This window comes from Oncorhynchus keta, chromosome 6 (genome assembly GCF_023373465.1).
Source record: "Oncorhynchus keta strain PuntledgeMale-10-30-2019 chromosome 6, Oket_V2, whole genome shotgun sequence".
NCBI lineage: Eukaryota > Metazoa > Chordata > Actinopteri > Salmoniformes > Salmonidae > Oncorhynchus > Oncorhynchus keta.
This window is the reverse complement of record NC_068426.1, coordinates 17,640,497-17,662,386: the sequence shown is the minus strand read 5'-3', so window position 1 is coordinate 17,662,386 and position 21,890 is coordinate 17,640,497. Positions and strand designations below refer to the sequence as shown.

Below are 21,890 nucleotides of genomic sequence, written 5' to 3'. Positions count from 1 at the left end.
TCGTGCATCAGAGGGACAGCCCCCTACCACAGACTGAGCCCCCTGTGCCCACGAGTGGACACTCTGCCCCCATCACTCCTGCACAGACAAATGAGACCTCTGGTTCGCTTCCGAGACTTTGTGTGTTCTGTTGTTTTTAAAGTAGTCATGATTTGGCCTTAACCCTGTACATGTGGTGGTTTGGCTACTAAAATGTTATTTATTTCTATTCTAAAATCCCCCTAATAAATAAACTGGAGATGGCGACTGTGCTTCTGCTCAGACGGTGGCAGTTATTTCCAAACTGAATCAAGGCACGTTAAGCTGCCAGTGACAGGGGAAATGCTGATCACATCAATAAGGGGCTCACAGAGAGTTCTATTAACAGCAGATTAGAATTTAGACACACGCTTCTGTACACACTTAATAGAGGCCAACCCTTGATGAGAACCTGCTTCAGAGTGCAAACGACCTTAGACTGGGGCGAAGATTTACATTCCAACAGGATAATGACCCTAAGCATACAGCCAATGGAATGGCATCAGAACAAGAAAGTGAAGTCCTTGAGTGGCCCAGCCAGAGCCCAGACTTCAATTCCATTGAAAATCTGTGGAAAGACTTGAACATTGCTGTTCAACGCCGCTCCCCAACTAACTTAAGAGAGCTTGAGAAAATCTGTAAGGAAGAATGGAGAAAATCCCCAAATCCAGATGTGCAGCCGATAGACGTGCCCAAGACGACTCAAAGCTGTAATCGCCGCCAAAGGTGCTTCTACAAAGTATTGACTCAGGGGTGTGAATACTTATATAAATGAGATATTTCTGTATTTCATTCTCAACAACATTTGGTAAAATGTCTGAAAACATGTTTTCACTTTGTCATTATGAGGTATTGTGTGTGTGTGGATGGCTGAGGGGGGGAAAAAAATGTTGTATTTAGGTTGTAACATATGAAAATGTGGAATAAGTCAAGGGGTATGAATACTTCCTGAAGAGACTGTATATGTTCTGTTTCTTAATGGAAGATTTCATTATTCTGAAAAACAAGGCTATGTAAATAAACTGTTCAGCTTCCAAAGAATGCAAACAAACTGTTTGACTAATTTAGAATGAACCCTAAAGTTGATAACAATAAACCTATATGTCAGTGTTATGGTGGTGACGACACTAAAACAAACACATTCCTGTTGACAATGAAAAACAAAACTTTTACAATTATTTTTAATTTTTGCTTACACATTTGCAGTTTCTACAACAAAAGCTTATGATAAAATACAGAAATTAGGGGTATCAATAAAATTAGCAGTGACCTACAATACTTCCTCCAAGATATCCAGAGACAGAGAGCAAATGTGTGAAACAGTTTTAAAAAAAATGTCCATTCCAATATTTCTGTGTTCCAGAATATTAGCTTAGCAGATGAGTTTGTATATTTGAATATTTTTTTGGTGTCTCCAAGTCATTCTCTTGAACAAAAAGGAGAGACATAACAAATTTGAATTACAATTAATTTACCTTTACAGATACCTCAGAGACATAGATAAAACAGAGATTTAGTCCCAGAAAATGTGTGAACATTGAACATTTATGAAGTGTGTGTGTGTGTGTGTGTGTGTGTGTGTGTGTGTGTGTGTGTGGGGGGTGGGTATTAGGGGAGAGGCAGGGGGTGAAAAATGCAGAACATCTGTCTGTAAAACACCACTCATTTGGTGTTATGTGCAGACTCTGATTGAACATCATTTAAATAACCAGTTTATTGAAAATAATGTATCTTAATTCAAAGATATTCTATGGTAGCTGTAAAAGGCAAAGCAGTTGTGCACATACAGTTCAGTATCTGACTAGAGAAAATAAAAGCACCAGAAGTACTGGCAATGCTTCACTTACACAGTACAATCATCGATCTCAGGTCAACCACGACAAGTTGACTGTCATGATGGATGTCCTTTCATGTGCATGATAGCATTGTGGAACACAACGCACGTACAGTTTAGGTTAAGAGTGGCCAAACATTTCCCATCAGCTTTCCTAACCATCAAAGAAGAGATTGAAGGTCAGAGGTCATTCACATGGCCTTGTCAATCAGCCCTAACGAGGTATTACTGCTGGCAGTGAGGTGCATTGTGAGGAGTAACGTCCCTCAGAGATTCAGCATACAGGTCTTTTAAGGCCAAATGAATCTACCAGTTTCCTATTCCGACTCAATTTCTCTTTGGATTGACCCTGTCCTTCAAGGAGTAGGAATGTTTTCTACAAATTACAGAAAGAACACGTGAAGACAACAGAAGAGAGTTTCAATCCAACTGCAATACTCTTGTATCGTGCATCATAGATTTCATCTATTTACTCCATTTAATGGATGGTAATAAGAATAATCATATTTTTCAACTTCTTTCTACCATACAGTTATTCATTATCAACATAACCACATCTTAGCATATGCAGAATTGTGTGTTAGTAGTGGTATTTTATTTAAACCACAAGGAGAGAAAGTATGAAACATAAAGGAGAAACTGCTCTCCTCCAGCCCAATCCCTCCCTCTCTCATCCTTAGCCAAGTGCCCCCCTGCTCCTCAAGCAAAGAAGACCACAAAGACGATGAAGAAGACTATGAGGACGAGGAAGATTTTGACCATGAGCCAGCGGTTGGATGAGACAGACTGAAAGTACTTGAGGATCTCGGAGTGTGCCATGTCCACGTTCAGCTGGGTGTCCTCCACATTGGCATCAATTCTGCAGGAAAGAGGATGGGAAATGGGAGGTCAATGAGTGTAAGAGGTTTCATTAACCGGCTTACCACTGCATGCCCTGTCTGATCATTGCTGGATATGCAAGCTCAACAAAACAACAATGTTATATCAGGGGAAAAGCATCTTAACTAGTGGCTTGATCATCTCTGGCTCTCTCTTCATGTCTCCCTCACCTCTGCACTGTCTCCTCCTGCTCCTTCACCATGTGGGCCAGCTGCTGGAAGATGGAGCCCAGCTCTACGATGGTGGTCTCTATGTTCTGCATGGTGTCTGAACGGCTCTGGATGTACGAGTCCTATACAAACACACCATAAGAGTGACACCACTTACAATGAATGCAAATTGTTAAGCAACAAACAGTATTATTGATTGACACATGACTCCAGAAACAAGTCTCAGTCAATAAAAGCATTTGTATCGAATGAGGACAATGCGTCAAAGTGTGTTTTAAATGTCACTGTTATTGTCACAATCATTATAATGCTTCTCATCATCAAGAGGATTGGAGGTAATACCTGTTCATTGACAAGCTGCAGCTGTTGGCTGGCACGGAAGTCCATGTCTATAGAGACTTCAGCTGTCCTTTTAGAGTCGTCCTGCATTAACAATGAGTTACCTGCAAGAGAGAGTGAGAGAGAGAGAGAGTGAGAGTGAGAGAATGGAGGAGAGAGAGAGAGAGAGAGAGAGAGAGAGAGAGAGAGAGAGAGAGAGAGAGAGAGAGAGAGAGAGAGAGAGAGAGAGAGGGAGAGAGAGAGATAAAGAGAAGGGAGGAGAGAGAGAGAGAGAGAGAGAGAGAGGGGAGAGAGAGAGAGAGGGAGAGAGAGAGAGAGAGAGAGAGAGAGAGAGAGAGAGAGAGAGAGGAGAGAGAGAGAGAGAGAGAGAGAGAGAGAGAAGGGAGAGAGAGAGAGAGAGAGAGAGAGAGAAGAGAGAGAGAGAGAGAGAGAGAGAGAAGGGGGAGGAGAGAGAGAGAGAGGGAGAGAGAGAAGGGAGGAGAGAGAGAGAAGGGAGGAGAGAGAGAGAAGGGAGGAGAGAGAGAGAGAGGGAGAGAGAGAGAGAGAGAGAGAGAGAGAGAAGGGGAGAGAGAGAGGAGGAGAGAGAGAGAAGGGGGAGAGAGAAGGAGAGAGAGAGAAGGGGGAGAGAGAGAGGGAGAGAGAGAGAAGGGGGAGAGAGAGAGAGAGAGAGAGAGAGAGAGAGAGAGAGAGGAGAGAGAGAGAGAGAGAGAGAGAGAGAGAGAGAGAGAGAGAGAGAGAGAGAGAGGGGGAGAGAGAGAGAGAGAGAGAGAGAGAGAGAGAGAGGGAGAGAGAGAGAGAGAGAGAGAGAGAGAGAGAGAGAGAGAGAGAGAGAGGAGAGAGAGAGAGAGAGAGAGAGAGAGAGAGAGAGAGAGAAGGGAGGAGAGAGAGAAGGGGGAGAGAGAGAGAGGTCAGGTTGTACTTTTTAGTGCTTGTTTTGTACTGTGGAGCTGATAATAGTTTATCTCACCGAAGTTGCTGGCATGTAGATGTGAGGAGGATGCTGGGGCTTGAGAAAATTGATCCCTTCTACTCTTCTGCTCTTTGAGGTTCTGCAGAGGGAAAAGAGTGTGGGGGAGTTGAGAAGAAAATCTGTATAAAACGGTTTATAAATCAAAAAATATACATGGAACATCCAATCAAAACTAGTCTGGTCAAAATATTTACTGTGAACGATGCGTGTCTGTCTTACCTCTGTCCTGACCTCCAGCACCGACTTGAAGTCGTTTGACATTGATGCCAGTTTGGACTAGAACAGAAAAGGGCTGTTATAAAATGAACGCTACATGGAAAAGTGACATGCACTATTCTTCATTGGATAAAACCAATGGACATATCAGAATGTCAGAGCACGGAAGTTACCTGGAGGGAGACAACGATGGTGTTGGAATGTGTCTGTAGGTGTTTGCCATTCTGACTCTGTCTGGAGCGCACAAGACCCTGCAGCTGTGCTATCTGTTTATTCAGACTGTTTATGTCCTGGACAAAGAAAAGAAAAAACAGACAGCTTGCTTTTACTTTCACATCCCAACGGTCATCTAATAAAGTGTTCCTGAACAGCATCCTGTACATATAAACTCTGTAGAGTAACAACAAAGTATAGCAGCTAAATCTACTATACATATCTCCTCACCTGTTTAACAATGTAGGTTAACTCCTCAATCTCCACAGCTTTGTCATCAAAAAGAGATTTCCTTTTGGCAACTAGACAAGATAAGAGTCAGTGAGTTCCAGATGCACAACCACATTGTGGACGCAAAAACTCTAAAAGTTGCTTCCTTACGTATTGTGAGTTTTTCCAGTTTGGCGAAAGTGTTACTCAAGTCCTTCCCAATCCTCCTGTTAAATAGAAAGAAACATAACGAACAGTTGAGTGTAGGGATACCAATAGAAGGCTATACATAAAATGTATCTGTTCTCAAAATCATCTACTATTCTCATTCAATAACATGTTCATAACACAGTGTAATGCTCCTAACTTTGCCATGAGTGTAAAGTCACTGCGCTGTCTGACGGCACTGAGGGCTGGCTTGCTGGACTGGACCGCATTCTGAAGAAAACAGAAGGAATAAGGAACAATCAACCAACATTGATCAGTGTGCAAATGTCAAGCACAACTATTTTGGTGTGCCTGAATGTTATGATTCGACAGTTGGTGCTCGTTCAAAACATACAGTACCAGTCAAAAGTTTGGACACACCTATCTATCAAGGGTATTTCTTTATTTGTACTATTTTATACATTGTAGAATAATAATGAAGACATCAAAACTATGAAATAACACATATGGAATCATGTTGTTCACAAAAAAAGTGTTAAACAAATATTTTAAATTCTTCAAAGTAGCCACCCTTAGCCTGGATGATAGCTTTGCACACTCTTGGCATTCTCTCAACCAGCTTCACCTGGAATACTTTTCCAACAGTCTTGAAGGAGTTCCCACATATGCTGAACACTTGTTGGCTGCTATTCCTTCACTCTGCTGTGAAGTAAAACTCATCACAAACCATCTCAATTTGTTTGAGGATGGATGATTTGAGGCCAGGTCATCTGATGCAACACTCCATCACTCTCCTTATTGGTAAAATAGCCCTTACACAGCCTGGAGGTGTGTTGGATCATTGTCCTGTTGAAAAACAGATGATAGTCCCACTAAGCACAAACCAGATGGAATGGCATAATGCTGCAGAATTCTGCAGTAGCCATGCTGGTTAAGTGTGCCTTGAATTCTAAATAGATCACAGACAGTGTCACCAGCAAAGGACACCCACACCATCACAACGCCTCCTCCATGCTTCACGGTAGGAACCACACATGCGGAGAGCATCCGTTCACCTAATCTGCGTCTCACAAAGACTTGGCGGTTGGAACTAAAAAAAACTCAAATTTGGACTCATCGGACCAAAGGACAGATTTCCACCGGTCTAACGTCCATTGCTCAAGTTTCTTGGCCCAAGCAAGACTCTTCTTATTATTGGTGTCCTTTACTAGTGGTTTCTTTGCAGCAATTCGACCATGAAGGCCTGATTCACAGTCTCCTCTGAACAGTTGATGTTGAGATGTGTCTGTTACTTGAACTCTGTGAAGCATATATTTGGGCTGCAATTTCTGAGGCTGGTAACTCTAATGAACTTATTCTCTGCAGCAGAGGTAATTCTGGGTCTTCCTTTCCTGTGGCAGTCCTCATGAGAGCCAGTTTCATCATAGCGCTTGATAGTTTTTTGCGACTGCACTTTAAGAAACTTTCAAAATACTTGACATTTTACAGATTAACTGACCTTCATGTCTTAAAGTAATGATGGACTGTTGTTTCTCTTTGCTTATTTGACCTGTCCTTGCCATAATATGGACTTGGTCTTTTACCAAATAGGGCTATCTTTTGTATGCCCCTCCTACCATGTCACAACACAACTGATTGGCTCAAACACATTAAGAAGGAAAGAAATTCCACAAATTAACTTTTAACAAGGCACACCTGTTAATTGAAATGCATTCCACGTGACTATACCTCATGAAGCTGCTTGAGAGAATGCCAAGAGTGTACAATGCTGTCATCAAGGCAAAGGCTGGCTACTTTGACAAATCTCAAATATATTTTGATTTGTTTAACACTTTTTTGGTTACTACAAAATTCCATGTGTGTTATTTCATAGTTTTGATGTCTTCACTATTATTCTACAATGCAGAAAATGGTAAAAATAAAGAAAAACCCTGGAAGGAGTAGTTATGTACAAACTTTTGAGTGGTACTGTACATAACAGTAATAAATAAACATCTCTCTATGGTGCTAATCTGTCACATCTATTTTGGTAAAGCTAGTTAATACTAATTGAGAACATACACATTATTATTAAAAGACATACGGTCTCTCCATGTTGCTCACCTGTCTCCCCTGTAGTGACCTGCAGACTGACTGGAACTCATTGGTGCGGTCCCTGCCCGACATGTTGCTTATGTCCCCCAGTGGGGCAGGTGGCGGTGGACTGGGGGCTGTGAGTTGTGGGTCCTGCAACTGGATCAGCGGTGACTGGGTCTGGGCAGGCCCTAGGTACACCCCTTCCTGGCTGTTCCTAGGACCGTGGCGACGACGCGTGTTCATGGATGCTCAGGCACATCACCCGCTGGAGGAAAAACGGAGTCAGATTTCAGTACGAATAATGTTAAAAAACACTTGTGTACTCAACATGACAAGCTCCTCAAAAACTGTCCTGGAAAGCCCTGGGTCTGAAATGAGACAGTAGCTACTAGGCAGACAACAAGGAGATTGTTTCACTTGAGTTCTTGAAGATAGAATAAGCCCACAGACCAACTGGTGTGAATGTATACAGACACTCTGCAAAGAAAGCAAAAGAGACACATCCTCTTCAAGAACTTTCTGGGTTTGAGAGTAGCAAATCAATACACTGATAGATTAGTCTACTAGACTTTTCTCAACTTCTAGACTTTTCTTCGTGTTCTCTTGTTAACTAAAAGATAAAAGAACAGAGTAGTCGATGAAAAATGTGATAACCAATGTTTGGGGTAAATAACTCTACAAAACCCAGGATTGCAAAATGAACAATCCAACAAACCTATACTGGTTGAGGTACTAGCTGTTTATACACTGAATGCCTTGCACATGTTTGATTGTTAGTTCATTTTTTATTTAATCTTTATTTAACCAGGTAGGTTAGTTGAGAACAAGTTCTCATCTACAACTGCAACCTGGCCAAGATAAAGCAAAGCAGTGCGACACAAAGTTACACATGGAATAAACAAACATATAGTCAATAACACAATAGAAAATGTCTATATACAGTGTGTGCAAATTAGGTAAGATAAGGGAGGTAAGGCACTAAATAGGCCAAAGTGGCAAAATAATTACAATTTAGCAATTAAACACTGGAGTGATAGATGTGCAGAAGATGAATGTGCAAGAAGAGATACTGGGGTGCAAAGGAGCTAAAAAATAATAATAAATAACAGTATGGGGATGAGGTAGTTGGATGGGCTATTTACAGATAGGCTATGCACAGGTGCAGTGACCTGTGAGCTGCTCTGACAGCTGGTGCTTAAAGTTAGTGAGGGAGATTTGAGTCTGCAGCTTCAGTGATTTTTGCAATTCGTTCCAGTCATTGGCAGCAGAGAACTGTAGAGAGAACAGGATCACATTCATTGGGCACAAACAAGAGATAAGTGGACTAGCACCCCTAACCAGAAGCAGACAAGAAAGGAGGAATTGGTTTTGGGGATACCTGCTGGAGCACGTGCTATGGGTGGGTGCTGCTATGGTGACCAGTGAGCTGAGAAAAGGCGTGGCTTTACCTAGCAAAGACTTCAAGATGACCTGGAGACAGTGGGTCTGGAGACGAATATGTAGCGAGGGCCAGCCGACTAGAGCATACAGGTCGCAGTGGTGGACAGTATATGGTGCTTTGGTGACAAAACAGATGCACATCTTCTTCTGCATCCAATTTGCTGAGTAGAGTGTTGGAGGCTATTTTGTAAATGACATCACCGAAGTCAAGGATCAGTAGGATAGTCAGTTTTACGAGGGTATGTTTGGCAGCATGAGTGAAGTATGCTTTGTTGCGAAATAGGAAGCCGATTCTAGATTTAATTTTGGATTGGAGATGCTTCATGTGAGTCTGGAAGGATAGTTTACAGTCTAATCAGACACCTAGGTATTTGTAGTTGTCCACATATTCTAAGTCAGAACCGTCCAGAGTAGTGATGCGGGACGGGTGCTAATAATGTGTAATAATAAATACAGTATGGGGATAAGCAGATGGGCTGTGCACAGGTGCAGTGATCTGAGCTGCTTTGACAGCTGGTGCTTAAATCTAGTGAGGGAGATATGAGTCTCCAGCTTCAGTGATTGGCCTAACAGTCCAAAATAGCTCAGGTTACTCTCAGAATCCAGTACAGTATTGTAATGAAACAAGCAGGGAGCGCGAACCCTCGACTTTCTAGCCCGAAGTCCAGTGCGCTATCGAATGTGCACCAAAAGTATGTTCAACTGGTAGAGTCGATATCCGCGCTTATAAACCCAGGGTCGTTACAGTATATTATATCGGACAAACGGCATCAATATTGATAAATAATGTTATACATATGTAGGAGAATATATGTAACACGCTAGCACTAACAGAAAATGGAAAGGTTTTGTGGATGATGAGTGAACGGCAAATGGGCTAGTTCATTTCACATGACCCGGTGCCCAGGGTGGGTGTAGATTTCACTTAAGGACCAATGGAATGGTTTAAAATGTTCCAACCCGTATACCCGAGGCAATCGGGCCATGCAAAACGAATACGCCCAATACTCATAACAAGCCTGCTGCTATTAGTAAGTAGCTAGCGTTCTGTCTTCCAAAGCTGAATAAGCTTAACGTTAGCTATAAAACATTGGCACGACAAAAACAGAGTAGATACATGACTAGGCAAGTGTTATCAGGATATCTTTTCGAGCCATAATCAAGTTTCAAATACCAACAATCTCTTACCGGTAAATAAATAATCTTTATTTGATCACTCCACTGCCTACGAAGGAACTGGCCCTTCCGCTAAACGCTGACGTCAGCGCCACGTATACGTCTAGTTTAGCGCATTACGTTGTAAGGGTGCCCAGTTGGACAAATTCAGACCAGTCCATTCATCATTCAAATAGAGAACAGAGAATAGCCCTTATGAGAATTCTACCTAAAATCATACATGTGATCAAATAATTCTGTACTAATTTGGATATTTTTTTCACATTATGAAATGGTTGTAACCAGGACCTTTGCAGCTTGAATGGCTCGGCTCATTTGTGTGAAATGTCAGTGTGACGTTGTCTGTGTATAGACTGGTCACAGGTCGAAGAGGTGATGAACACCAGAGAAAAAGGGGCCGAAATAAGGCTTGTTCGACATTGCAGGCAACAGCCAATTGACTGGCCTACAAATCACATTGAATCATAAATAACTACTTATTGTAATCACATTGTATTGATCACATACACATTTAACAGATGTTATTGCGGGTGTAGCGAAATGCTTGTGTTTCTAACAGTTTTGTCGCTCAGTCAGCTACCATTTACCCACAATGCATCATGGATTTGATGGTCAAGAACACGGCTAGTCTTGAAAATGGACTTGTTCCACATTGCAGACAACTGCCGACTGACCTTCAAAGAACCTTGAATCATAAATAACTGCTCATAATTTGATCAATAAGTCAGTCAATATATGAACAACTATACATTACGCTAATGATCCTCTTGAACAGGGCAATTGACAGAGGGAAGGGAAATTACAGCTTTTATTGGACAGCAGATCAAATACTCCAGAGAAGAATTTGCACATGATACTATTCAACAAAACAGCAATGACACTTAGAATTTTATTGATAATTGTAGGGGAGTAGAAGCATATTGTTTACTTCATTACACCAAAAGAAATAATGGAAAACATTTGTAGTTTGTATATACACATTAAAAGTGGAGTTCCACCCAGGTTCCAAACATCAGCAGGTGTGTTTGTGTGCAATCACAAGTTCTTGATCTTAAGAGGTTAAGGATCGGCCCCTTTTTTTCTATTTTCGCCTAAAATGACATACCCAAATCTAACTGCCTGTAGCAAGGATATGCATTTTCTTGCTACCATTTGAAAGGAAACACTGAAGTTTGTGGAAATGTGAAAGGAATGTAGGAGAAAAAGACATTAGATCTGGTAAAATACAATATATTTTATATACTGTATTTTTTTGTACCATCATCTTTGAAAATGCAAGAGAAAGGCCATAATTTAACCAGCCCAGGTGTCATCTGGATATTGGCCACTAGCTGGCAGTGTATGTGCAAAGTTTAGTCTGATTCAATGAACCATTGCATTTCTGTTCAAAATGTTGTATCAAGACTGCCCAAATGTGCCTAATATGTTTATTAATAACCATGTTCAAAACTGTGCAATCGCCTCAGACAATAGCATGGTATTCTTTCACTGAAATAGCTACTGTAAATTGGACAGTGCAGTTAGATTAACAAGAATGTAAGCTTTCTGCCAATATCAGATATGTCTATGTCCTGGGAAATGTTAATTACTTACAGCCTCATGCTAATCGCATTAGCCTGCGTTAGCTCAACCGTCCCGCAGTGGACCCACCAATCCTGAAGAAGTTTTAATGATCAATAGGAAATCAAGGCATTCAAACAGCATCCCTTTAGAATCTAAAATCCTGACAATAATTCCTTCGTACAACAGGCCAGCTCATCCAAAGACCTAATTATGAGGCCTCCTTAAAAACATTAGCCTAGTATTGCAACCCTTAAGCAAAGATAGTGTAAAAAATAACTGCACGGTGAAGTAATTTTAAAATCTTGTTTTAAAAGAAAGCAAACAAAAAACAACCCAAACAGTTGTAAAAACATTACTACTTCAATGAAATGGTTGATGAAAGCCTGGTATGGTTACCACAGTTGTTTAAGATTTAATACCCGTCTGTCCATTACACACAGAGGATGAACATAATGGTCAATATATTGTCATATCAGAAGAAAAGAAAGCTATAGAATGCAGGTTATACATTTCACTAATAACGTTGCTGGTGAAGTTATTGCTTTTCTGCAGAACAGATTTTGGGACTTTAACCCAAGGTTTATGGTCATCCAAGTATTCAACATCATTCTTCTCCCAATCAGCTGTTGTAATGGCAAGAAAACCAAAAGATATCAGTTCCCAAACTGATCAGAACAGCTTGATCATGCTTTCTCTGGATTTCCCAACTCCAACCCATTTCACTGCAAATAAAATCAAATTCACAGTGAATATATCATCAATTATCAAAACAAGGTTGGTTTTCAGTAAGGCTGCTTAATCACCATAAATACTTGTTTCTTGACTAACCTGGCACTTGCAAGAAGTCCTCGATGAAGCGGATGTAGCTCTGTGCCTGAGGGGGCAGCTCCTCAAAGCACCGCACATCCTCAGTGCTGCAACACCATCCAGGTAGCGTCTCGTACTTCACTGACACCCGCATCAGCATGTCCATATTGGCTACAGTGGGAAAGACAGGGAATAAGATGGGAGTCAGCATGCAGGGCAAGCCAAATCAAATGTGTAAGGGTAACGTGAACAGAGCAACTGTATAAAATAAGTCCCCCTAGACAGGGAGAAACTTACCAGGAAAACTGGGAAGGGATTCGTCATCTACAGTGTAGGACACACCCACTTTGATCTCTGGCAGCGTGTCGAGGACGTCAAGCTTGGTCAGAGCGATGCTGTCGGAGAGAAACAGTGGTGTCAAACACAGTTATGCAATAAATAGACAGCAATTGAACATAGTGGAGGCATACACAAGTACAACACGGTGATCCAATAATTACAATGCATACAGTATGGAACACATCCATAAAGAAGGACAAGCAGGAGGCGAGACCGAGCCTTACGCAGTGAAGCCGTTGACCATGTGGGCGTATCTGACAAGGATCAAGTCAAGCCAGCCACAGCGGCGCCGCCGGCCTGTCGTCACACCAAACTCCCTCCCTCTGGACTGTAACAAGTTGCCAATCTCCTGGACCACAATCAACACAGCAGTCAGATCTGGGATTCACTATAAACTGAATGTAAATATGAAGTACTAGAAGAGACAGTTCCTAGACAGTAAGTTAACACCCCTGACTTAAGACAATTCTGCAAAACACTATCCACTCACATTGTCCTGCTCAGTGGGGAAAGCACCAACGCCCACCCGGGTGGTGTAGGCCTTGACCACACCATACACTCTCCCCACATAGGACGGGGGCACACCCAGGCCAGTGCACACCCCCCCAGCAGTGCAGTTAGAGGATGTCACAAACGGGTAGGTGCCTGAAAAAGACCAATTATTTGATTTCCTTCAAATTATATTCCAATGGCCATCACTAAATAGCATAATAATTTACCCCCCTCAAACCCTTCTGTTCTCACCAAAGTCAATATCCAAGAGGGCTGCATTGGCTCCCTCCACCAGAATCTTCTTACTGGGTCCAGTGAGGGCCTTGTGCATGAAGTACACCCCATCGGTGACAAGGGGCCGCAACCTCTCAGCATACACCTGGAAAAGAGAGAAAAAAAAAGTGACCACCTACCTACATAGAGAAATATCTCAGTATCTTAAGTTTTCTAGCTCCCCCTGAAAGACTAACAAGAGCTGTTCTGCATGGAATCAGCTCAATTGAGACAGTAATTGTCTGTAGAGAGAACAGGATCACATTCATTGGGCACAAACAAGAGGTAAGTGGACTAGCATCCCTAACCAGAAGCAGACAAGAAAATACTCATCCAGAAGCGGCGCTCCAAATGGTCAGGGGCTTTATCCGCAGGCAAACTTAAATCTGTTTGACCTAACTTCTACCAGTATATCACATGTCACAATTTTACATTTTTTTATAATAACTCTAGACCACGTTTACTCCACACACAGATGCATAAAGCTCTCCCTCCATTTGGCAAATCTGACCATAATTATATCCTCCCGATTCCTGCTAACAAGCAAAAGTAGGAAATACCAGCGACTCACTCAATACGAAAGTGGTCAGATGACACGGATGCTACAGGACTGTTTTGCTAGCAGACTGGAATATGTTCTGGGATTCATCCAATGGCATTGAGGAGTATACCACAGTCACTGGCTTCATCAATAAGTGTATCGACGATGTCATCCCCACAGTGACAGTAAGTACATATCCCAACCAGAAGACATGGATTTACAGGCAACATCCGTACCGAGCTAAAGGCTAGAGTTGCCGCTTTCAAGGAGCGGGACACTAATCCAGACACTTAAAATAAATCCTGCTATGCCCTCATACAAACCATCAAACAGGCAAACCGTCAATAAAAGACTAAGATTGAATCCTACTACACCGGCTCTGACGCTCGCCAGATGTGGCAGGGCTTGCAAACTATTATGGACTACAAAGGGAAACCCATTCGCAAGCTTCCCAGTGACGCGAGCCAACCACACAAGCTATATTCATTTTCTGCATTACCACGGTGTGTACTCACAGCAACTATCTCCCTGACCAAAGCTAATACCTACATGTTTCAAGCAGACCACCATAGTCCATGTCACCAAGAATGCAAAGGTAACCTGCCGAAATGACTACCGCCCCGTAGAACTCACGTCGGTCACCATGAAGTGCTCTGAAAGGCTGGTCATGGCTCACATCAACACCATCATCCCAGAAACCCTAGACCCACACCAATTTGCATACCGCCTAAACCAATCCACAGACGACGCAATCTCAATCGCACTCCACGCTGCCCATTCCCACCTGGACAAAAGGAACACCTGTGTGAGAATGCTGTTCATTGACTACAGCTCAGCGTTCAACACCATAGGGCCCACAAAGCTCATCACTAAGCTACGGTCCCTGGGACTAAACAGGAGGTCAAGAGAGCTGGCAGTGTGGTGCCGGACAACAACCTCTCCCTCAACGTGATCCAGACAAAGGAGATGATTGTGGACTACAGGAAAAGGAGGGTCATGTCCACATCACCAACAAACTACCATGGTCCAAAGACAGTCGTGTTGTCGTGCCATCTTCACCCTTTCTCCCCTCATGAGACTGAAAATATTTGGCATGGATCCTTAAAGTCCTACAACTGCACCATCAAGAGCATCCTGACCAGTTGCATCATCCCCTCATACAGCAACTGCTCGGCATCCGATGGTAAGACGCTAGAGTTTAGTACATATGGACCAATACATCACTGGGGCCAAGCTTCCTGCCATCCTTCCTCCTGTCAGAGGAAGGCACAATTTTTTTGGTCAAAGACTCCAGCCACCGTAGTCATAGACTGTTCTCTTTGCTACCACACAGCAAGCTGTTCCGGAACGCCAAGTCTAGGTCCAAAAGGCCCATTAATAGCATCTACCTCCAAGCCATAAGACTATTGAACAATGAATAAAACGGCCACCCGGACTACTTACATTGACCACCCCCCCTTTGTTTTAACACTGCTGCTTCTCGCTGTTTATCTATGCATAGTCACTTTACCCCTACCTACATATTACCTTGACTAACCGGCACATTGACTTGGTACCCCCTGCATATAGACTCGTAATTATATCATCTTAAAATGTTACTTTCAACTCTAGTTTATTTAGCAATATTTTCTTAACTATTTCTTGAACTGCATTGTTGGTTAAGGGTGGCAGGGTAGCCTAGTGGTTAGAGCATTGGACTAGTAACCGAAAGGTTGCAAGTTCAAATCCCCGAGCTGACAAGGTACAAAATCTGTTGTTCTGCCCTTGAACAGGCAGTTAACCCACAGTTCCTAGGCAGTCATTGAAAATAAGAATTTGTTCTTAACCGACTTGCCTGTAAAATAAAGGTAAAATAAAGTAAGCATTTCACGTTAACATTTGAATTGACTGCAACCTGGGCAGGTGATTTATGGCTCAGAACAAAGATTATTATTTTTTAATTAAGCTAGCTATAATACACAACACACTACCGTTCAAATGTTTGGGGTCACGTAGAAATGTCCTCGTTTTTGAAAGAAAAGCTTTTTTTGTCCATTAAAATAACAGCAACTTTATCAGAAACACAGTGTAGACATTGTTAATGTTGTAAGTGACAATTGTAGCTGGAAACAGCCAATTTATTTTTTATGGAATATCCACATAGGCCCATTATCAGCAACCATCACTTCTGTGTTCGAATGGCAAGTTGTGTTTGCTAATCCAAGTGTATCATTTTAAAAGGCTACTTTATCATTAGAAAACCCTTTTACAATTATGTTAGCACAGCTGAAAGGCCAGCATCCCGGAGTCGCATCTTCACTGTTGAAGTTGAGACTGGTACTATTTAATGAAGCTGCCAGTTGAGGACTTGTGAGGCATCCATTTCTCAAACTAGACACTAGTGTACTTGTCCTCTTGCTCAGTTGTGCACCAGGGCCTCCCACTACTCCCCTTTCTATTCTGGTTAAAGCCAGTTTGCGCTCTTCTGTGAAGGGAGTAGTACGAGATCTTCAGTTTCTAGCATGGAATAGCCTTCATTTCTCAGAACAAGAATAGACTGACGATTTTCAGAAGAAAGGGCTTTGTTTCTGGCTATTTTGAGCCTGTAATCGAACCCAGGACAGTTTTATTGCTTCTTTAACCAGAACAACAGTTTTCAGCTGTGCTAACATAATTGCAAAAGGGTTTTCTAATGATCAAATAGCCTTTTAAAATGATACACTTGGATTAGCTAACAATGTGCCATTGGAACACAGGAGTGATGGTTGCTGATAATGGGCCTCTGTATGCCTATGTAGATATTCCATTTAAATAAATAAATAAAAAAAATCAGCCGTTTCCAGTTACAATAGTCCTTTACAACATTAACAATGTCTACCCTGTATTTCTGATCAATTTGATGTTATTTTAATGGACAACTTTTTTGCTTTTCTTTAAAAAAACAAGGTCATTTCTAATTGACCCAAAACCTTTGAATCGTAGTGTATATTGGGACATTAAAGCAGTGTTCTTTTCACCTTCAGTTGTTGCAGCTCATTGTCAATGTCAACATTTAGGTCGGGGTACATAGTCAGGAATTGCCCTGCCAACACACGGAACCTGTGGACGAAGAAATGCCATCAGCTACCAATCAACATCAACTTTTTTAGTGATCATTAAAATCATTAGGGTTCAAAAGTGTATTTCAGGTAAATTACATGCATTCTTACAAACAATAATTTTGGTACTAACTTCTCCGCAAAGACAGTGAAATCAGACACAAGGTCACAGACTCGCAGTCCATTGCGAGCAGCTTTGGAAGAATAGGCAGGTCCAATGCCCTTTTTGGTGGTTCCCAAACTGGAAAACAATCAATCAAAATCAGAAGAATGGACATTCAGAAATGCCACAGCATTAATTAACACTGCCTTTGCAGTAGCCCTAAAAGGCTACCATGACTTCAATATTTTGTTGTTGTTGCTACAACCACTTTCACCACATAGTAAAATGAAGAACAGGGCGTCATCTTCAAAGAGTCTCAGATAAGCACTCCAAATTGGAGACGCTTTATGAACACAGTCACCATCACTTCCTCATACAATAAAACCCACACACTTGTTTCCCGCCTGTAGCTGTCTCTGTTGTTCCTGGATCCCATCAACAGCTTGGTGGAAGTTGAACACTAAAAGCAGATACACAAAAAAAAAAACATACATTCATAGAATTGCAAGACACTAGACCAAATACATGTAAATCAAACAGCCATGTCTTACCAATGTGAGCACGGTCAGATATCTTTAACCGCGTCTCCCATCCTTGCAGTCCTGGACAATGACAAATACAAATAGCAGGTCAAGTGTCATCAGTGGAATCCACTTCCTTCATCCTTTTTATCACAATCATCTTTCCTGCAGGCCTCTTCAATTGTCAATACTCACCGTTGCCTTTCTGCAGGTTCTTTTCAGCCTCCTCGAAGAGGCCAGGCAGGTGTATCACAACCCCGTTCCCTGTGGATGAGCAGTTCAGTTACGGATGGTTTGAATAGGAAACCAAACCAATGAAAACATCGTGGAGGCTGAAGTGTAAGAGGGTCAACTCACCAATAAATGAGACAGCCTTCTTGTTGAGCACTCCACTGGGCAGCAAGTGGAAGTCGTACTCCACAGAGTCCACCACCACTGTGTGGCCTGCGTTGTTGCCTCCCTGAAAGAGACAACATTTACATGAACAACAAGAGAAGGAGCAGAAATTGAGTACAGCCCACAGTGAACGAATGTGGAAGTATCAGTTAACGGGCAACATTTTTTTGCACATTGTTTACCAACCTTCAGGAAAAAGGCATTGAAAGTACAGAGAGCATGAATTTGTTTTACCCCCACCGGTGATAAGTTTATTCACGTTTTTTTTTACAACTACATCACAGAGCACAGACAAATGTGAATAAGTAACTAACTACCTGTTAACTGGAAAAGCTTTGTTTCAACAGCTATAAAACTTCAGTTTAGTACAAAATACGGACACGTTTGTGTAGTTAACAGGAGATACCGGTTTATTACTCACCAGTCAAAACTAGTCGAATGAAACCAATGTAGGCAGTATTTTACCAGGGGAGCCGACAAAAGACATTTAGCGAACTGCAATTGTTACTGTAGGGTGTGGATAATTTGTGGAACTTTCCAACAGGAATCTGTCCAAAACTTAACATGGATGCCAACAAGCAGCACATAAAGTAGGATGATCAATTCACCTAACTAAATAGCTGCCGAATAGGCATCAACTCACCACATAGCTTATACTTAAAGCTTGTCCATAGGCTACCAGAGTGATACGTTTTTCAATCACCACGTTTTATTCGGAAAAATGTCAAACATTTACCCACTCCCTCCCTACCTGGTATCGTATTCTGCCCACTATACAACTTTGTATGCGTTTTGTTGGCAACCTTATTATTTACGAAGTTTTTGGAACAGATTCCGGTTGAAACGTCCCAAACTTTACCCACTCGTTTACTGTAGCTAGATAACCCATTTGTTGTTGTGGGTTGTTACCCACTACCACCAGATAAGATGCTTAGCTAGCAATGCTAACGTTCGCATGATAAGTTGCTAAATAGCTAAAGTTATCTAGTAAGCACATTTCCTAAATATTATATACACTAACTAGAATTGGTTTTGCCTAGCCAACGCAGAACGACTGGCGTACTTTTGTCAAGTTCAAAATGCCTTGTTTGCTAGCTAGTTAGAGTAGCTACGTACCTGACACCGGCAGACTAAATCCGCGTCCAGTGCTAGCAGGTCAACCACTTTCCCCTTTCCCTCGTCTCCCCATTGCGCACCGAGGACCACGGTTACTTTATTCCGAGGTTCCTTCGGGATCCGCAGGGACTCGACCTGTCCACTCTCCCGATGTCGCTTGAAAGATGGCTCTCCGTTCATGGAGGCCGTTTCTTGGCCATTACACATTGTGCTATCTGCTGCCATGAGCCTTGCTTAAATCCGGAAGATAAAAATAGCGGGAAACAAGGTTGCCAGGTTTGGTTGAAAAAAACGTACGTATTGTCCATACAAAACCCACCAACAAGCCCTGAAAACTAGCCCCTTTCTCGTAGTAATAGGGGAGTTTGACACATTAAAACCTAATAAACCCCTTTTACATAACATAATACAGCGAATTAAGAATTAATATATACTTAACTTGTAACGACGAAATGATCCAAATTCAGTTTTCCATCAAAATAATATTGCGAGCTAACGTGACATAATACATTCATTTGAATATGTTGCAAGACAAAATATAATTCGCCTTTATTAAACTCGCCAGATAAATCGACATGTATTGATGTAAAATGAACTCGTTGGAACGCTGTTATTATAAATACATCAAGTTTGGCATGTACATAACTACATCAGATTAACAGGTAACATTGCTTTTGTTGCTGGAATTTCAATCACCGAACGTATATTATAATAATATGGATATGAACTGAATATTCTTGAAAAAAAAAAGTTGTTTTGTTTTACCGTCAATCTAATTGCATTCTAACAACAAGCTGGCAATTGCGATAGAGCTGTGACTATGATCACGAATGATAACTTACAATTGTATTAACTAAACAAACACAGCCATTAATAGTTGGCACAAATTGATTTGCAATGACTCCAGAGATAACATAATTTCAACATATGTATTGTGGCAAATGGTAGGATAAGGCTACATTAGCATATAATTTAATAGGCTAGGCTACTTGCAGGCCAACATATCCAAATCAAATTTTGTCACATGCGCAGAACACAACAGGTGTAGGTAGACCTTACAGTGAAATGCTTACTTACAAGCCCTTAACCAACAATGCAATAAAAAATAAAAAAATACCTACAAAAAGTAAGAATAAGAAATAAAAGTTACAAATGACTAAAGAGTGGCAGTAAAATAACAATAGAGAGGCTATGTACAGGGGGTACAGATTTAATGTGCAGGGGCACCGGTTAGTTGAGGTAATATGTACATGTAGATAGAGTTATTAAAGTGACAGCGTAAAAGGGGTGGGGCAATGCAAATAGTCTGGGTAGCCATTTGACTAGATGTTCAGGAGTCTTATGGCTTGGGGGTAGAAGCTGTTTAGAAGCCTTTTGGACCTAGACTTGGCACTCCGGTACCGCTTGCCATGTGGTAGGCAATCCGGTACCGCTTGCCATGTGGTAGCAGAGAGAACAGTCTATAACTAAGGTGGCTGGAGTCTTTGACAATTTTTAGGGCCTTCTTCTGACGCGCCTAGTATAGAGGTCCTGGATGGCAGGAAGCTTGACCCTCTGTAGTGCCTTGCGGTCGGAGGCCGAGCAATTGCCATACCAGGCACTGATACAGCCAGTCAGGATGCTCTTGATGGTGCAGCTGTGGAACCTTTTGAGGATTTGAAGGCCCATGCCAAATCTTTTCAGTCTCCTGAGGGGGAATTTGTCGTGCCCTCTTCATGACTGTCTTGGTGTGCTTGAACCATGTTAGTTTGTTGGTGATCTGGGAACCAAGGAACTTGAAGCACTCAACCTGCTCCACTACAGCCCTGTTGATGAGAATGGGGTGGTGCTCGGTCCTCCTTTTTCTGCAGTCCACAATCATCTCCATTGTCTTGATCACATTGAGGGAGAGGTTGTTGTCCTGGCACCACACTGCCAGGTCTCTGACCTCCTTGTAGGCTGTCTCATCGTGACCGGTGATCAGACTGTTGTGTCATCAGCAAATTGAATGGTGTTGGAATCGTGCCTGGCCTGTGCAGTCATGTGTGAACAGGGAGTACAGGCGAGGACTGAGCATGCACCCCTGAGGGGGTTGAGGATCAGCGTGGCGGATGTGTTGGTACCTACCCTTACCACCTGGGGGCGGCCTGTCAGGAAGTCCAGGATCCAGTTGCAGAGGGACGTGTTTAGTCCCAGGGTCCTTAGCTTAGTGATGAGCTTTGAGGGCACTATAGTGTTGAACGCTGAGCTGTAGTCAATGAATAGCATTCTCACATAGGTGTTCCTTTTGTCCAGGTGGGAAAGGGCAGTGTGAAGTGCAATAGAGATTGCATCATCTGTGGATCTGTTAGGGCAGTATGCAAATTGGAGTGGGTCTAGGGTTTCTGGGATGATGGTGTTGATGTGAGCCATGACCAGCCTTTCAAAGCACTTCATGGCGACAGACGTGAGTGCTCTAACGCACATGTATCATTCTCCACATTTAATGTCAGTTTCATTGTGGACTTTTCTCCACAACAGAAGCATGCGAGGAAGTTCCATAACTTCCATTTCAAATGTCCACTTGCGCAGCGCTAGAACAGAGCATGCCTAAAACCCATCGCTTGGTACGATTTTCCATATGTAAATTCGACATTAGAATGCAAATCACCTCCGACCGAATTCATCTAATGCGCTTACATTTGTATTCCAGTAATGTCAGGTTATGTCTTGATTGTGTTTATGGGAAAAGGTTTGGAAATAGGTGTCTCCATAATATCAATCTAAATAACTTACCTTTGCGTGCTTAATTGTTGTCTCAACCTTGTTGCCCTATGTGCTGTTCTCTGTGCCCAATAATGTTTGTGCTGCTGTCATGTTGTGTTGCTACCATGTTATTTAAGTTGTTGTTGTTTATGTAGTGTTGTGGTGTCTGTCTTGTCGTAATGTGTGTTTTGTTTGGAATCGCAGCCCCCATCCCCGCAGGAGGCCTTTT

The 21,890-nt window shown here is 42.1% G+C and overlaps 2 protein-coding genes across 3 annotated transcripts; both read right to left on the bottom strand.

Moving 5' to 3' along the window:
- Positions 1-1,179: 1,179 nt before the first annotated feature.
- LOC118385110 (syntaxin-5-like) lies at positions 1,180-9,849 on the bottom strand. 2 transcript variants are annotated; one of them, XM_035771969.2, is made up of 11 exons: positions 9,722-9,849; positions 7,121-7,358; positions 5,217-5,287; positions 5,021-5,076; positions 4,871-4,941; positions 4,600-4,716; positions 4,430-4,486; positions 4,208-4,289; positions 3,244-3,344; positions 2,902-3,023; positions 1,180-2,711 (listed from the first exon to the last, which is right to left on the bottom strand). In XM_035771969.2, exons 2-11 carry the CDS (start codon positions 7,334-7,336, stop codon positions 2,552-2,554), a joined length of 1,053 nt encoding a protein of 350 aa, XP_035627862.1. In that variant the 5' UTR covers positions 7,337-7,358; positions 9,722-9,849; the 3' UTR covers positions 1,180-2,551. The 2 variants fall into 2 exon arrangements, with proteins under 2 accessions (XP_035627862.1, XP_035627863.1); XM_035771970.2 differs by lacking the exon at positions 9,722-9,849 and adding an exon at positions 8,542-8,700.
- Positions 9,850-10,499: 650 nt separating this feature from the next.
- On the bottom strand, positions 10,500-19,201 carry LOC118385109 (adenylosuccinate synthetase isozyme 2-like). The gene is made up of 13 exons (XM_035771968.2): positions 18,938-19,201; positions 17,783-17,885; positions 17,621-17,689; positions 17,456-17,506; positions 17,298-17,364; positions 16,935-17,042; positions 16,721-16,802; positions 13,163-13,289; positions 12,909-13,063; positions 12,643-12,767; positions 12,377-12,474; positions 12,101-12,250; positions 10,500-11,994 (listed from the first exon to the last, which is right to left on the bottom strand). Exons 1-13 carry the CDS (start codon positions 19,160-19,162, stop codon positions 11,942-11,944), a joined length of 1,413 nt encoding a protein of 470 aa, XP_035627861.1. The 5' UTR covers positions 19,163-19,201; the 3' UTR covers positions 10,500-11,941.
- Positions 19,202-21,890: the final 2,689 nt, after the last annotated feature.